Genomic DNA, 17,753 nt, shown 5'->3' with positions numbered 1-17,753 from the left:
GAGCTGACCCACATGGCGCAGCAGACCTCTCCTGTCTTGCTTGCTGCTCCCCTCAGCAGTGTATTTCAGTAGATCCACCTGTTCTGCTCCCCACTCTTTCTCTGGTGAATCCTCTCACTCCCCGCCCTCCTGCACCTCTGGCCTGGACCCCAGCTAGTTCTCGCACGCATAAATAAATAAATCTTTAAAAATAAAATCATTATGACCCTAGAGTGAACAAAGGGAGAGCTGAAACAGCATCACACACAATGAGGGGTTAAAAGCGAAGCCCCAAGAGCAGGACCACTGAACAGATGGAGAGAATAGGCCAGCTCTTGAATTTCCATCCCAAAGATCACACTTAATGCTTAGGGTCAAGTACCTCGCTTCCCCAAATCCTGGACAGGCAACCCCCAGCCCAGGCTCTTCTAGGAGAGTCATTTCTGCCTGCCTAGATCCCCAAGGAACTGGAAACAGTGGAGTAGCCAAGCCCGTGCCTTGTTTTGAACTTTCTCTAGTCCCCAGAGCAAACTCTCACCCCACTGGCTTCCTTTGTAGGCCTGGGGTGAAGATCAGCCAGAGCCAAGCCCCACTGGAGCGCCCCAGGGCATTTCCGCTCCTTTCCTGGTCAACAGCTTCTCTACTAATCCTACATACACAACAACAGCCCAACCCATCACTGTGGTGCACTGTTTTCTGCCCAGCCTGGTCTTTCAGTCTCTATCAGCTCGAGACAACAGAGGTAAGCTGGGTGGGATGAGCTGCCCCAAGTCATATTTGAACAGGTGGACTGAATCATGGACTGGGAAGCCCTGTCCAAGCAGTTTGGCCCACCATGAGGCGCATCACAGCAAAAAGCGTCAGACCCTCACAAACGATTATCTCATGAGCTCCTGGGGGGACAAGGCCCAGGGCTCACATGCGGTCAGGCTGTAACCCAACTGCGCATGCCCAGAACAAGCTCTGACACTGCTGCCCCCATCTCACCCCCATGTGGTGGACTTACCCTTTAAACATCTCCACCTAGTACCTTTGATGAGCCAGGCTAAATTCTCCTTTTCAGCATTGGTTTCTGGTGCATGAGTCTCTAACAAAGCCTTCATTCAACTACACCTAGCACTCTCAGTGAATTCTTCCCCTAGAGGCAGAGAACCCACTCTTTGGGGTCCGCCGTAACAGCTCCACTCCACTCCTCATTGCTGAAGCACTCCATGACCTTCCATCCACCGGCCCTCACCAATCCCATGGAATCTGCCATCTCTGTCTCCACTGCTGTCCTGTTAATCCTCAGCAAATCATTTCTCTACATAAAATGGATTCCCAGTATACGCAGGATGAAACCAGCTTTTGACCAGGACCTACATGGCCTGGACAATCAGACCCTTCTTCCCTGCAAGACCCTTTTGGCTTCACTTTCTTGCTCCTTTCACCCTGGGCACACTGATATTGCACGTTGCCTTGTTTGTGCGGTTTTCCCTGCATTCTACCAGATCCCACTTTTCACAGAGCCAGTTCTTCTATTCCTTTAGGTCTTAATGCTGCCACCTCCAAGAAGCCTCTCCTGACTACCTCACATAAAGCAGGCCTCGCTAGCCTCTATTTCAGCCTCGGTTTGCTTGTTTTCTGCTGGGCTCTCCCATCAGAATGCCAACTCCATGAGGGCAGGAATTAAACAAGCAGAGCCTAATATTCTGCCTGGTACAAGGTATGTGTTCAGTAGACATTTGTTGAAAGAACAAAAGAACCACTCACTGCCTAGGGATTAAGCAGTCCCCTATAAGTGTGAGAAGTAAACCTGAAGAGGAAACTGAGGCTCAACCAAGGCCTGACAACAGCCCCAGAGGGTGGCTGAAGCTAACATTTGGTTTTCTAGTTCTGTAGGATGGGCTGGGCCCCGGCCAGAAGGCACCTCACCTCCCTTTTCCAGCGTGCCAGCCATTCGTCCCGCTTGCGCTTGCTGATGTAGTAGGGGTCCCCCGCCTGGAAGGTGAGTCGCTGCATGGGCCGCTGCCGGAGGCTGGACTCCCAGCCCTGGCCACCCCGCAGCCGGCCCCGGGAGCCCTAGGACAGAGAGATGACAGCATTCAGACGGGCACCGAGAGCGTCCTCCTGAGGGGAGGTTGAGCACTGACCTCCAGCACAAGGCAGGCACTCTGGCCAGGGAGCCACCCCTGTGAGTGCCGGGTAAGCCCCTGTCTGGGTGGCAGGCAGTAAGGGACAGCCTGGGGGCACATGGACACAACCATGAGGGGAGGTGCTGGCTCTGGTGGGGGCTGGCTTGCTGGGGATCTCCAACCTTCACCCCCAATTCTCCTCCTCACAGAGATCCCCTCAGCCTCCCCCACATACTCCCCACACAGTCACAGTTCAGAGTGGGGCTTTCTTCTACAATCAGGATCCACAGAGCCCCGGGGGGTGAGGAAAACACTTGCCTCCATTTTCATGGACTCGATGTTGGTCTCCTTCTGCTCTTTGCCTGTGGAGAGGGAAGAACAAAGGGACTGTCTTAAGGGAGTGGCTGAGAGGCCCCACCCTGTGCCTGGGGGCCCTGTCGCCAAGGTGGGGCCCCTCTAATACTGAGCTGTGCATGTGTGTACCCTGATGGCCTGCCATGTGCCTGGCTCTGTGCTGGCACTGAGGACTCGGGGCAAACCAGAGCAGAGAAGACTGGAGCAGGGCTGGAGGCCCAAATCCAAAGGAAAAAAGAGATATCAGGGCTGTGGGTTTTGGTCATTGACTCTGTCTCAGGCACACAGAGGGGACCCCAAAAAACCCCACCTGGCTCCTCCCCTTCCCAAAGGAGGGGTCATCCTGCACAGCCTTCCTGGCTCTGACACACCCGAGCTCTTGCTTTGGTTTCACCTGTCTCTGTGCCCTCTATGACCCCTTCTGGTCCATTGCCACAAGGCAGATCATCCTTACACCACTGCTAGGTGATGGTGAACAAGTGCCTAGGGCAGGGTGTGCATACAGTAGGGGCTCAATAAATGTCAGTTTTGTCCCCTCTGGTTAAGATAGCATTCCTGTGCCTCTTCCCCTGGCCTCCCTGCAGCTCCTCAACTGGGCCCTGGATCCTGAAAGGGAAGTCTTCCCTGGGAGCAGCAGCCCTGGGGCACTGTCCATAAAAGGGTTCTTCTCTCCTGTCCTTCCTGCCAAGCAAGGGGGCAGCAGCACTCCTTCAGAATGCCCCTGTGTGCCCACCCTGGTCCTCCGGGGCTCTTGCCAGGCCCAGCACCCACAGCTGCTCCCTGGCGGTAGGATTGGGTTCATTATGCCTTCCTGAGCTTCCTGCTGGAGGGAGGGGGGAGTCCTCCTTCTACTGGGCCTCTGAACTCCTCGCTCTGAAGCCAAGTGCACTGGGCCCAAAGCAGGAAGGTCACTTAGGTTGCCTCTTGACAGCTGGGGGTGGGGGGGTGAGAGGTGGGGGTGGGAACAAAGAACCAAAAACGGAAAAAACAGCCCCTACTGCATCTCCTGGCTGTGAAGCGGAAACCAGACAGTACTGAAGGCCTCTGAATCCTCAGCCCCCAGAGGGATGTTTCTTTCCTGCTCTCACCTAACAAGACTAGGGGTTCTTCACTGCCTCTGCCCCAGGGGGCCAGGGCTCCGCTGGGTGACAGTGACACCCCCAGCACTGGGGGCAGGGGAGGCAAGGCCAGCACCGACAGGGAAGCCCTGGGGAAGGGGCTGGATGTAAAGATACCAGGTAGGCTTGGGGTGCAGTGCCAGCTGCTGCCGAGGGAACGCAGGAGGAAGCGCCAGTGTCTGTAGCGAGGGCTTGAGCGTGTGTCCAGCGAAGGTCTTTTAAGGTATGTCCTGCCGGACTGTCTCTCCCTCCACGCTTCCTTTAGGCCCTCTCTGTTCACCACAGCCCCAGACTTTTTCTCAGGCCTTGCAGAGAGGGGTTCTCTAGCGCCTCTCTAGGTCCCTCTCCTCTCCACCAGCGCGGTCCGCCCATGGAGGCTTTGGGCTACCAGAAGGGGGCGCCCAGGGGTTCTTTGAACCTCAAACGGCTTGTGGTGGGGGGGGGCCCTCCATGTCCTTTGATTTATGGGAGATCAGTTATTGATTAGAGTGACAGAAAATCAGGGCCAAAGCATTGTGGAGGTGACGGGGTACTCATTCAGCCCCTAGATCTTGCCCATGGGGAGACTGAGGCCTCAGGGGAATGGAGTGATTTACCACCAGAGCCAAAGTCAGATTTCAGGGTCCCTAACTCCCAAGCCAGCTGGCTTGATGCTGCACCACCTTGATGGTTTCCCCCTCTCTATGCCTCACACTCCCACCCCCAAACAGAATGACTTTCCTGTATGCCATTTCCAACTGCCTTCTCTCTGGAATTTTTTCCCTGACAGGCTGGGTATGCCCTCTTGAAGGATACCACACGTAGCCTTTCCAGCCTGGTAAGCAGAACAACAAACTGGGCTCTGAATGCTGCACTTGACCCGGGTCAAGGAGGGTCGGCTGCTCTCTCGACACACCGCAGCCTTTCTGCTTCTGGCCAGACACAGGGCCACAGGCAGGGCCAGATGGCTGTGTGCCTTCCAGGGAGGCCCTGGAGGCTCCACATGTCCCTTGGGCATCTGAGGTCCCGGGGGCAGGAGAAGCAGGTGCTCAGAACACTCACCTGTTGGTCTGGGACCATACTCAGTCAGGGGCTACCTCAAGTTCCCCTTAATGAACCCAAACCTCAAAATCTCAATGACAGGGTGAGGACAGGATTGCCTCAGGGCAGTCACTAACCTATTCTGGATGCTCAATCTGAGCAGGAGGAACACAGTGCTGACCGCAAGCGGGTCCTTTGCCAGGTGTGTACAGTTTCATGTAGTACAACTGGGTTGTGACACACTAGTGGTATAATCGTGGGTGAGCAACTTCTCCAAACCCTCAGGGTCCCCATCCCAGAAATGAGATGAGTCTTCCTCCCATGATCATAAGGACAGGATGAGGACTTACATAAGAGAGGGCTCCTCTAACTTTGATATGCTTAGAAATCAGGAGGATCTCTTTAAAATGTAGATTCTGAAGCAGCAGGTCTAGAGTGAGGCCTGAGAGTCTGCATTTCCAATTTCCCAGGTGAACCTGCGGGTCTGAGGACCACTGTGAGGCGTAGGGACACAGCGCGCTCAACACACTAATGCTCTGTGAGAGAAGCCACACGGCCACGTGGCATGTGGCATCAGGCGGGTGAGTGCGAGCAGTCCTAAGTCGACCACCTGTCTGTCCAGCTGGCCCGTGTCCTTACTGCTCCCATCACCCTGCTCCCCGTCTTTCCCCTTGCTGGGACTCCCATGGGCACCCGGGCCGCACCCGGGCCACAGCCATGCTGCCTTACAGTCTTCTGTTTTTCCTGTATGGTTCCAGGAAAGATCAAGGGGGCCCCTAAAAAGAAACCTGAATGAGGGGAACTGAAAGGAGACCACGGCCAAGTCACTTCCTCCCTGGGGCCTTAGTCTCCTTCCGCCTTGGAACCAGGCAGCTGAGTACGCGTTCTATGTGGCGGTTTGCCCAGCCTCCAACAGGCCACTGCCCACCTCGCTAGGTCACGCCTCGCCAGTCTCAGCATCCGGGCAATTCACAGTGGCCTTCAGGCGTCCCCACCAGCTCCGATCCCTGCCAGCATTTCCACTTCCTGGCCAGCTGCGACCACACAGGAGTGCTCCCAGGAGCTGGAGACCAAGGAGGCTGGAAGCCTTAGTGCCACGCTCAGCACCAAGATTCTGAGGAGGGGCCAAGCAGTGTGTGACAGTCCCAAACCCTCTTTCCCCTTGAGCCCCTGGCATTCCATCCCACTCCTTCTCTGCTACTGCCTTGCTCACTGCAGCCACCCTCCTCCACGTCTGCAGCAGTCTCCCAAGCGCTCAGCTGCTCCCCAGCCCTCCACTCCATTCCGGGATCCAGATGGCAAAGTGATCTTTGCAAAACACAAAGCAGAGGGCAGCCTTGAAAGTCTGCTCTGGCCCCGATTGCTCTGCCCTTGACCTGTGTCCTTTCCCTTCCTCCCTGCACGCCTGTCTAGGCCCCGGGAGCCCTGATACCTGTTTTCACCACCAGCCTGCAGCACCCCTCGCCTGGTAAATGCTGGCCCATCCTGCAGCTCGGGCATGACAGCCCCGCACAGCTTGGGTTCCAGTATTATAGTCCCCCATGGAGCCATGTTTGTTTTCCCTGAGAGAACTTATCTCCATGTGTAATCACACGCTTTTAAGTGTGGGTTTCTCATCAATGTCTGTCTCTCCAGCTGATGGTGAGGTCCTGGAGGGCAAGACCCAGATTCCTGCTCATGATGGTTTCCCCAGGCCCTGGCACATGGGTGTCTCATGAACACCTGCTGACTGACTGAAGAGGGAGCTTCTGAGAACTAGCAGAAATGGAGACAGGGAAATCGCAAACTGCAAGCAAAGCCTACAGGTTTAAGAGCAGCCTTGGAGCTATGGCTCTGTCACACCAGGCAAGAGGGACTGCCCGGCCCCGGGCGGCAGCTGGGTGCCGATGGTAGGATCCCAGGAGCTGGGAGTCAGCCGACATGGGCTGGTGGAGAGCAGCTGGAAGGGCAGGAAGGGCTGGCAGGGCCCCAGGTTCTGCATTCACACACTTGGCCTTTTTCAACATCTCCCCGCCTGTGGCTCCACTCCAGCCCTTGAACCCGCCCAGCAAGGGTCAGGACACATCCCCAGAGATGCTGTGGGGAAAACTGGGGAGCCTGTTACTTACAGGCTTACAGACTTGCGGTCCCCGACCAAGTCACCTCATCTCATTAACTCTCCATTTCCACCCCCTTCTTAAAGTGGGGTAATAATACCTCTCAAAGAGGACTGTTTGAGGGAGTAACTGAAACAACTAATGCAAAATACATCAGAACAGGCTTTACACCTAGTGGGAGCATCGTTTACTTGGATGATAAATGAAGGAAAGGTATTTTAAAATACATTTGAAAAGCTCTTTTCTGGAGATGCTGTCGATACATGCACAGTTTGGATCCGTGCACAATAAGTTACTCCAATTAATCAATTTACTCATCCTATCATACACACTTGGAAGGAAGACTTTCTGAAATTAAAATGCACATATGCAAAACAACCTGGCAGGGCCCTAGGAGGACCAAATGTGATAATGTATGAGAAAGCACTTTGTAAACTGCGAAGCCCTGTACAAATGCTAGTTGTCCTCATTACTAACATGTTTACAGCTCGGTTGGCCCTGAAATCGCTGGCTTAACCTGAAAGAGAAAAACGGGCAACGTTCCAGGACTCTGGGGCTAGGCCAGAAAGTCCCCGGAGGAAGAGGCCTGGGCTGGGCCACTCCTGCCTACCCCTCCTGCACCCCCACTCTGTCACTACCAGATTTTCCGCAGTCAGCTGCACTGTGCTAGGCTGAGGACATCTGTACCGCAGAAGGCCAACGGGGCATTTAGGGCTCACATGGGCATCTGCCGCCCTGCAGCGCCCCAGGGGCTGTAAACACAGATATCCTTAGCAGCCACTTATGGACGAGTAAGCAGGCTGGAGGAGGATGGTAGGAACTAAGGGAAACTAAGGCACACAATCAGCCTACCAGAGAGGGGCAGGGCTGGGTATGGGGGGTGGCAGCCATCACCCCATTAGAGCAACTCCTGGCATTCTACAAACATGCTGTTGCCAGAGCTAGCCTCCCCCGCTTCCCCCAGGAGAAGCCCAAACTCTACAGATTTGTACAGATTTGTATGCGAAATTTCTTGATTTTTAAATATAGCTAACAATTTTTTTCAAATGTTCAAAACACCATGTGGGTCAAGTAAAATGTGTCATGTGCAAGCTGCATCCAGCCAATGGCCTCCAGGGCACAGCCTCGGAGCTCCCATGCCCAACTGAGGCCTCGTGGGGCCTCCTAGGTCTCAAGTCTCTAACACTTAGGAGAATCCCGGCGAGCCCAGAAGAGGCTGCCCCTGGTGCCAGGGACTCACCCTCTTCTGCAGGGGCTCCTCGGCCATCCTTGGGGGTGCAGCAGCCATTCTCCACTGCTCTGGAAGCTTCGGGCGGGGTCTCAGCTGCACCCTCTCCCTCTGCAGGGGCCCCGCCCTTCTGCCCCCCAGCGGGGCTCCCCTCTTCCGGCTGGGGCTCACTTCGCTTTTCCAAGTCCCCGTTGGGTAACAGCTCTGAAGGGCCTGAGTCCTGGGCCATGGACGGGGACTTGGAGGTCACCACAGGGTCCTTCGGTGTGTCACTGCTTTCCACCTGGAATGCAAAAGAAAGGTATTTCAGGGGAAGCTCAGATCTTGGCCTCTTTTGGGTCACTGACACCCCTGAAATTCTGGTGGAAGCTATATATTACACTCCTCTGTCCAGATAAACATTCATGCAGGCAAAAACCCTCCCAATGTTGCTCTTTGTTTCGAGATACATGAGTCTGGCCTCCTGAAGTCAAGGAGGGTGTGGAGTCCAGATTTTCAAAGAGAAGCACCCAAGTCGGTCTGCTTCTACTGCCCACCCCACCTCACCCTACTCCCACTCACTAAGGTGGTACAGGGCTTCCAAGCCTTCTTTGCTCTTAAGATATCCCTCCTTCAAATCAAGACCCCACCTCAGAAGATTCTAGACCAATTCTAGGCCAACCAGACCAATTCTGCTAATCCCAGCTAATCTGACTTGGGCTATCAGAGCCCACCCACCTCCTCTCTGAGTCTCTCAAGGCCCAGACTCAGTGACTAGTTGCCTGGTGGTGGGGGCTGGGGGCAAGGGTTGGAAGGGACCTCCCAAAGTAGTATCCCTCTGGGTCCCACTACCTAGCAGCCCTGGCCCCCTCAGGAGAGCTATGGCCCTGACAAGCAATTATCAGTTTCTGCAGCAAACCCTCCAAAAGGAAATGTAGGCTTTGTCCCCAAGAGTCTAAGAGCTGGCTTTGCGACATACCTAAGCGTCACTGCACGATGGGCAAAGCGCCTTTTCACTCATTACCCCTTTAGATCCTCTTGAACTTTCTGGAAAGGTTCTCAGAGAGTTTTGTGATTTGCTCAAGGTCACACACTCTTTGAGGACAGAGCAAGCACAGGGCAGCCTGAGAGAGCCCCTTGCTCGTGCCATTCGGGGGCAAGTAGGCCAGGACCTCTCAAAGGAGATGGAGGCGTCCACTTGGGGCAGGAGAGGCAAGTGCGCCCTGTGCTCAATGCCCAGCAATGCCCACAGGCACCAGGCTGCCCTCAACCACCCTGCATGCCACTCCATCTGCAGGTGCCCCTCTAGAGGAGGGCAGGGAGGTGTCAGCTCAGTAAACATGCTGGCCGCAACATCAGGTAAGGCCGTGCCTTGGTTTTCCCGACTGTCAGACGTGATGGCTAGAGCCATGGAGGTGTCTGGTCGTCGTTTTGTCTACATATAAAAGCCAGACACATGTGATAAAAATTTAAGCCACATACCAGTGAACACTATTCAAAGGTTAAAAGCTCCTATTTCAATCTCCTACCTCCAATCTCCCCCTCACAAGGGAGGGATTAATTATTAACTATTATTAATTGTTTGGAGAGCATGCATCTTCTCCAGACTTTGTTCTATGCATCTGCAACTATGTGTAAGTTATATGTCTATACATATGTATTCACACACATACACACTCACATACACGCACCCATATACAGATTCAGATTTTTTCCCCTAAGAGTCTCATACTCCTCATCCTGTTCTGCAACTTGCTTTTTCACTTACCAAGCACAGAGCCACCTCTCCATGCCAGGGCATATGGCGCTGCCTCATTCTACTTCACAGCTACACAACAGTCTATCGATTGGATGTGCCATAATTTATTCCAACAGTTGGTGGGTCTTTGGACTGATCTGCTCTTTGCTGCAACAACCCCCTTGTATGCACAGCTCTGTGCACCTGTGGATTTCTGCAAGCCAGGGCCCCAAAAGTGGATAGGTTGGGGTAGAGAGCCTGCCATCTAGCTGTGAGTAGATGCTGCCAAGCCCCCTGCAAAAAGCTGCAGTGCTCAAGGGCACACCAACATCTGAGAGAGTTCTGGTTTCCCCAGGACCTCAACTCGAAGCTTGCTCTTGTCTGGTGAGGAACTCCCAGAAATGGCAAATAGGGACAGGACCTTAGAGAAAAATAATAAAAACAACACCCAGAAGGAAACTAGCATCCTCCCTGAGTGAGGCTCCAGGCACATGGAGCAGCCTGGGGGCGAGCAGAGGCAACTCCAGCTGCCTTGCCAAGCTGTTCTTCCTGCAGCCTTGGGTGGCCTGGGCAGCCCCCTTCCACGAGAAGCTCCCTCTAGAGTGTGAGGGGGCGCTGCAGCAAGAGGAAGAGGTCCTGAAGGAAGAGAGCGATCTCCCCAAGACGCAGGCGCAGAGAGCAGAAGCTGGCAGGGCTGGGAGAAGCACAGGTGGCTCAGGGAGGCCCTCAGCCTCACCCGTGTATCAGGACCACACACTTCGACCAGGCCTCAGACAGTCTTTTTCAAAAACCTCCTTGCTCAAGCCAAGGGGGCTCCTCCCCAGTGTAGATCCTCTCACCCCTCAAGGTTCAGTCACATGCTGAGAAAGCCAGCCCAGGCAGCCAGGGGAGCGGAGCATGCCCATCCTCAGTCACACTGTGCCAGGCACCATGGACCCCAACCTGGCACTGACAGAGGTTGCTGAGGGAGTCCAGCAAGCCAACTTGGGCTGAGGACTCTAGATCAGAGCCACCTCTGCCAGGGCCATGTCCTTTCCCTTATCACTCACTGCCCCACAGACACCCCAGAGAGGTGCTGAGACAACTTTGATGTCACTCACTTCCTGCTGGGGACCAGATGGCCTCCTCGCAACCTGGGACGCACTTCCTGTTGACTGCCAGCTCCAGAGCACAGAGACCCAGGAGCACCTACCTGGAGACCCCACCTAGCCCCAGGATCCCGACCACTCCCATCAAGCACCCTGTCCAGACCTGCCCTGAAAGACCCCACCTGCGGCAGCACAACACACCCGTCCCCCAAGAGGTGGTGGACGTGCCCTCTGCACAACTAAGGCCCAGGGTTAACTCAGGGGCTGAAATGCCCCTGATCTCGCCTTTCCCGTGCCAGGCCAGCCTCCACTGCCTGCCCTCTGGTCCTGCATGAGACCAGGCCAACTGGTGCTCTGGGACTGGGGAGCTAATGACTTCTGCCATCATCAATTTTTTTTTTTTTTTTTTAAAGATTTATTTATTTATTTATTTACATAAGCACTGGGTACAGTCAGAAGCACGGGAGGGTGAGAGAATTCGCCAGAGCCAGAGCGGGGAGCAGAGCAGGCAGAAAGACCGAAGTACACTGCTGAGGGGAGCAGCGGGCGGCAGGAGAGGTCTGCGCGCCATGTGGGACCCTCCTCCGGTGGCTGGGGAGCAGCCGGGGATCGAACCGGCGCCGCAGAGGCTGCGGGCAGCTTCGCAACCCAGCGCTCAACCACCGCACCACCGGGGAGGCCCCATCATCAATTCTTGATCAACGTGGTCCATCAAGAACGTCCTCTCCTACCCGCCCTGCGCTAGAAGGTAACCCCACTGGCTGTCTCTCTGGGGTCCTGGGTACCATGGCAGGTCAAATCCACCTGAGGAAAGCACCTAGAGAAAGGAAGGAGGCCCATAGACGAACAGCTGAAGTGACTACCCACATCTCTGGGAAGAGCTGGGTGCTCCCTAAGAGCACAAGGTGCTCCAGGTGAGAGCAGCAGATACCACATCTGGAGGCTCCTGGGCCCGTGCACCCCTTCCTTTTACCCCTCCCCCCTTTCACCATTAAAAAGGCAGACTCAGGCGAGTAGGGCCCTGGCAAGGGCTCAATATTCACAATTAATTCCCCAACGCCCAAGATTAGGTAAAGAGAACATGTCACTCACAGGCTTAGGGGGAATTTCAACTTTATTGCATGTCAGATGTAACTGCGGAAAATTCTGGTTTTGTCGCTTTTACTCTTACAGTAGGTTGCCTTGAAGGAAGACAGAGAAGGCCCAGGAGACCCCCATTCTTCTCATGACCTGGGTGGGGAGGGAGGGGGAGCGGCAGAAGCCCCCAGCCCCTATAGAAGGCACCACCAGCCGCTGGAGGTGACAGTTTCACTTCCTCTGCTTCTCACCTGTGGCTGGGGGGAAGGGGTGGGACGTGCGCAGAATGGAGCCTGCGGTGGTGGGCGCCCCTCCAGTCTCCCCCCTTCAGTGGGGGGCCGGGAGGGGGTGAACTGGGGCATAATACCAGAGTAAAACTTGACCCTATCAATCCCGAGCACCTACTTCCCCCACCCCAAATGGGGTCTCCTCACCCTGCTCCTCAGAATTTGCTGACCTTTGCCTTCTTTCCTTGCAAAACTCGTCCACCCCCACTCTGCCTCCAGATTCTGGGGGGTTTGGAAGCCCAGCTCCTCCAAGGAGCAGCTTATTCCAAGTGGGAGGAGGTAGGGATCCTCACCCTGGACGATTTTGCCCCCAGACGACATCTGGCCGTGTGTCTGGGACACGCTTGGTTGCCGCGTGGTATGGGGGAGGGGGTTATGTGGGTGAGGCGAGGGTGTCGCTGAACATCCTACAAGATGCAGAATGGCCCCACCAGCAAGAACCTGGGGCCCCAAATGTCAACAGCGCTGTTGAAAGGCCGTGGGCTGCGGGTGGGGGCTCTGACCAGGGCCTGGCCTTTTGCTAAGGACCAATTTTATAATTAAAAAAACATGTAAAATACACATAACGTAAAACATAGTGGCTTAACCACTTTCAAGTGTGTAATTCAGTGGCGTTGGGTGTACTCACGAGGCCGTGCAAACATCACCACCACAGTGTCATCTCCCAGAGTCACGCTCTACCCATGAAACTCAAACTGCCCCTCCCCAACCCCCAGCCCCAGGTAACCCCTATTCTAATTCTGTCTTCTAAGGATCTGCCAACCTGTCTCTCTCTCCCTCTGACACACTTGTGCGCACCCACACAAACCTGGAAGGGATTCGAGCTGGGCCCTGGTCCTGGGACCCTCAGCTTTACCCCCACACCCAGTTCCCAGGCCCCTGTGTCTCGGCGGTGTCCCAGCTGGCTTGCAGGAGTGGGGTGAAGTCCTCTCTGGCATGCATCGCATCCTCCAGCCCACGGTACCCACAAATATTTACTTTCATGTCCTGTCTCACTACGGCACTCCTCACCCTGTACCTAATGATTTGTTCACTGGTGTCGCCCTCCAGGACTGTGAGCTTGGCCTTATCTATTTTTATTTCTCTTCCTTCCAACCGCTCCACCTCCAGCTCTCTAGTACCAAGCACAGGACCTGGCATAAATATGCCTATAAAATTAACAAATCTAATTATCACAATTATTCTAATGAGTAATGTTACACTCACTTCTCCAGGAAAAAGGCCCCAGGCATGCCTCAGGTCACACACCTTTCAAGTGGTAAAGGTTCCAGAATGACCCAGGTAGAATGGGAGGCAATGGAAAGCAGGCTCCCCCTCTGGGTTGAATCTCTGGAAAGCCCAACCTCAAATCCCCCGGCTCCAAGAGAGAGAAGGAGGCTTTGATGTGCTTAAGCAGGGCCAGGGAAAGGCTGCAGTAGGCTGGGTGTGTGTGTGTGGGGTGTGTGTGTGTGTGTGTGTGTGCGCTCCCCTGGTAGCAACCCCCTCGCCCACCAAAAGCCAGAGGAGAAACAAGAAGGAATCTTCTGCAGTGAACCCACTGGGTCCAAAGCCAGCCCTCCAGCCCCCACGCTATCACCTGTCCCCTCCCGCCCCCCACCCCCGGCACCTTTGCTCCAGTCGGGACCAGACAGCAGAACTTCACCCTGGCTTCTCAGAGGTGAGGCCTTGTCTCCCCAGGTGGGGCAGTATTCAGGTTCCAAACAGGGCAATCACTTTTGAGAATTCTTTTATTATGTTTTCACACACATAATAAAAACCTGGCAAAGGTGAGGGAAACAAACCTAGAGAGATGAGGCCCAGGCATCTGCGGGTGCAGGAGCCCATGACTGTGAGCCACCAGGGAAACCCCGCCTTGCAGGCTCACCTGGGCCCAGGGCTGCTCCAGGAAGGGGAAGTGTGGAGGGGGGAGGCCCCAGGCAGCCATTCTTGTTCCTCCTGCTCCTGCCTCTCCCCACTGGAAGCCCCCCAGGACAGTCAGGATCCGTATCTCTGGGTGCCTGCCACACTCTCCCCTCAGCTGCTGGGGGCTGTGGCTGAAAGGGGCCTTAATCCCCAGTCCCTGGGGGCAGCTCTGAGGAGGGCGGCCTGTGGCACAAGTGGGGGTGCCCCTCCCCTCCTCCACAGTGGCCTCACCTTGTTCCCCCTGCTCTTTCACCCCCCCACCCCCAATGTTATCACCGTTGTGCCTTTAGGGCTCTCTGCAGCTCAGCTTCGTGCCAGCCAGGAACCCTGGCGTCCAGCCAGCAGCGGCCTCTTGATTAAAGACACACAGACACACAAGCACATGCGCAGACACTCAAGGGGTGCGCCACTGGCTGCAGACACCCTCCTGCCTGTGTGGACAGAGATGCGCTCCAAGTCAACAAATACACAAACAGCCCCCTCCGCTCACACTGGCCCTGCTCACCCCAGCTCCTCCACTCTGAGGGCCCAGCCTGTCAGCCCCCAACCAAGTCCTGGATTTTTCCAGGCTGACTTTAGTTTCAGGAAACAGCGGCCAGTGTCTGTCGGCAGGGCAGCCCTGCCCCCAAGCGTTGGCACAGGGCCTGTTCCCCCTCTCTGCTCCAGGTCTTCCTGCAGCCCCTTCCCTGGCAGCTCTCGGATCTGATTGGCCGGAAGTGGCCTTGAGGCGGGAAGAGCAGAGAGGCCTACCCATACCCACTCCCAAAGAGAAGTCCCCAGTGGCCTCCACGTTCAGCCTTCCTGAGGAGAATGGAGCCAAGCTCTATGACTTTGGAGGTGGGGTCCTGACTCCTCCAATTTCCTTCTCCCTAGTGGAACAGTTAAAAGGCGACCAGTGGGGTCGAGGGACAGCAGGACCAACTCTGGGAAGCGTGGCCCCAACCCACCTCAGGTCCTGCCATTTCCTTAGCCACTTACGCTGCCTCCCCTCCTCTTCCCCAGAGATCTCTGTGCGCAGGCGCACGGGTGCGTGCGTGTGTGTGTTCTGAGGAGGAGAGAACTTCAGGGCTCAGTGCCTTACAGGTCACTGACTCCGTGCCCCTACTAGCCACGGCAAGTGGACACGAGAGCCAACATGCCTGGTGAGTGGCCAGCCCGCATGGGGTTCTGCTTCCGGCAGGGATACCTGTCCATCTGGAAGAGGGCCTGGCTATGCTCTTTGAAGTCAACCTCAAAGGCTTTCAGAGTGAGCTAGAGGCTCCCTTTAAAAAGCCATTATATATAAGAGATCCACGTATTTGAGAAAATCTCTTTTGAAGTTAGGTCGACTTTCACCCTGCACCTCCATGCCTAGGGTGACAGGTTTGGTTAGAAGGGAACCCGCCGTGGACAACGGGGCTTTCTTTTCCACACTTCATTTGCTTTTGTAAAATATTTCTAATGGGTGTCCACACCCACACGCACACCGGCTGTGCTCGCCAGCCCCACCCGACATGCTTTCCCAGCTCTCATCGCAGCCCCTTTCAGCCTTTGTCTCTGCAGCCCCAAGAGCCGCAGCCTCTAGCCCGGCCTCTCCTGGCAGCCGTGCCTCCCCTGGATCAGTGTAGCCGCCTCCTCTGGAACTTTTCCAGCTCAGTTATATCTTCCTGGAGGTGGCAGAAATGCACCAAGTTCTCTAGGTGGGGATGATGAAAGAAGACCAGTGTCAACAACTCTGCCCAGATGCATGTGCCGGCGGGTACCTGCAGCAGTGGGGGAGGTGCAGCATCCCTGGAGAGCAGCCCAGGGGTCCCAGGGAGACCCCTCAGGCGAGGAACTGTGGGAATGAATGACTTTTGCTGGTGGTGGCCCTGGAATGTGTAACTCTGGGGAAGGGGCCAAGGAGGAATAAACATGGATATTTTGAAAAACTAGAGATTCTAGGATTTTAGAGATGCTTCTTCAAGAAGGCCAGCTTTCTAGCACTGCCCCCAAGAGGGCTCTTGCCCCCAAAACCTGCTCCCTTCTACTGGACTGTTGGAAAAGTTATGACGCATTTTTGCTTGAAAAACAGAAAAAATACGTCATGACTTTTCCAACAGTCATAGTCTTCTGGGTCTATGACTACACCACGTGGTCCCCAGGGCCTATTACATCTCCTTTCACCCCTGCACGGCGGCCAACACGTAGGCCCTGCCAATTCTGTCCCACCTCTGGCACCAACAGGCTCAGGGGTGTTTTCTGGCACCACCCACCCCACCCTCCCCCTAGTTCCCAGCATCCTCTTGTACATAAACCATCATGCTCATGGAGGCCAGAGCGAGTGTCCCAAAACCCGATTCCCGTCACTCCATGCTCTTCACAAACCTTCCAGATAAACACGTTTTTGAGAAGATAAAATGCAAACCCCTCAGGCTGTCTGCAGACTTACCTCATCAACTGAGATTGAATGTGTCTTTGAATGAAACCCTTGTCCACTCAGGCAAACCAGTCTGCCTGCTGTCCTGCCTTTGGAACGCCCCAACAGCCACACCCCTGCACGCATGCCCCACCCCCCACGCCCAGAAAGGTCCAGGTGGGAAAGTCTTCCACGCTTTCTTTTTTTGTTTGACTTCTAAATGCTACCTCTAAGACTCAAGTCAAGCCCCACACCCGCCCTCAACATGTCTCCCCTGACCTCCCCAGCCTCCTTAGAAGTCCAAACCAAGGCCAAACTCCTACTTGGGGGCTGAACAGAGTGATCAGATGGGGCAGCGAGCAGATGGACCCCCAGGACACAGTGACAAGAGAAGTCTCTAACCTCATGAGAGAGGGGGCCATGCTGTTCTCACACCTTTGCAAACATGAGAAAAGGGGAGTGGGCCGCAGCCTGCCAGGGGCAGAGGCCCAGGAGGGGAGATGCACTTTTAGGGCATTTTGTGCATAAAAGCAAAGGGCCACCAAGTCAGGGGTCAAGATTCAAGAGGTTGGCCAGGAGCACTTCTGACCTGGAAGCAGAGAGGGGATTTGAGCTCCATCTTATTAGGCTGGAAACTGAGCCAATTTGGCCAACTCGCAATAGCTGAGGTAAACTGTACCCTGCTGGCTGAAGATGCAGTGGAAGGGTCCCCCAATTTTCCAGTTTATACCCAAGTCTTTCATTCTGACGTGGGGCAGTTCTGTCTTCTGGAACTCAAACTGAGTGGCCCAGCGTTTTGTGTTGGAGGGTTGGCCTCCAACACGGAGTGAGTAACGCTGGCTTGGGGCCGGCTGAGCTCAGAGCCTGCTCTCAGCACCCTCCTCCCCGCCCCCCCCCCCAACTCTGCCTTTCTGGGATATTCTTAGCAAGAGGTGACCTCAGAGTGCTCCCACTGAGCAAAAATAACCCTGGAGGAAGTTGGTGGGTATAAATCTTCAATGAATAAATACGTGCTAGTAAACAGGGTATAGAGGCCCGGAGGGTCGGTCACCCCCAGGGTCTGGTGGGCAAAGGCAGAAACCGTCCCTCCCAGCGGCCTAGTTGTGATCAGCACAAAGAACAAAGGCGGTCACAGGGCTGTCTGGACTGGCAACCAGGCAGGAACCAGCTTCCCACACCCTCACTGTCACTGTGCAACGGCCTGGCGCACAAGGACATGCCTCTGCCGCCCCCTGTGCGCCAGCCCAAACCTGGCCTCACACTCTCGGGCCAGCAGAGCCCAGCCCGGCATGCCACTATCCCCTCCTCAGCTCACGGGCCCTGGACAGCCCGCCGGCCCTGGGCCTGGGTGCCAGCTCCCTTCCTAAGCCCCGCCCAGCCCCTCAGCGGCTTCCTG

The 17,753-nt window shown here is 55.3% G+C and overlaps 1 protein-coding gene across 2 annotated transcripts in view; it reads right to left on the bottom strand.

The window, feature by feature from the left end:
- Positions 1-17,753, bottom strand: part of DNMT3A (DNA methyltransferase 3 alpha) — a 97,776-nt gene that overhangs the window by 39,222 nt on the left and 40,801 nt on the right. The window contains exons 4-6 of one of the 2 annotated variants that reach the window (XM_037528405.2): positions 7,922-8,192; positions 2,412-2,455; positions 1,894-2,040 (exon numbers count right to left, since the gene is read on the bottom strand). In XM_037528405.2, the coding sequence (XP_037384302.1) occupies positions 1,894-2,040; positions 2,412-2,455; positions 7,922-8,192 (462 nt within the window). The remainder of the gene's footprint in view (positions 1-1,893; positions 2,041-2,411; positions 2,456-7,921; positions 8,193-17,753) is intronic. The other variant, XM_037528406.2, reaches the window with a different exon arrangement.

The sequence above is a fragment of the Talpa occidentalis genome, unplaced genomic scaffold, assembly GCF_014898055.3.
Source record: "Talpa occidentalis isolate TD23 unplaced genomic scaffold, MPIMG_talOcc4v2.1 talOcc4.5, whole genome shotgun sequence".
NCBI classification, from domain to species: Eukaryota; Metazoa; Chordata; class Mammalia; order Eulipotyphla; family Talpidae; genus Talpa; species Talpa occidentalis.
Note: the sequence above shows the minus strand (reverse complement) of the source record. Positions and strands in the feature narration are given on the sequence as shown.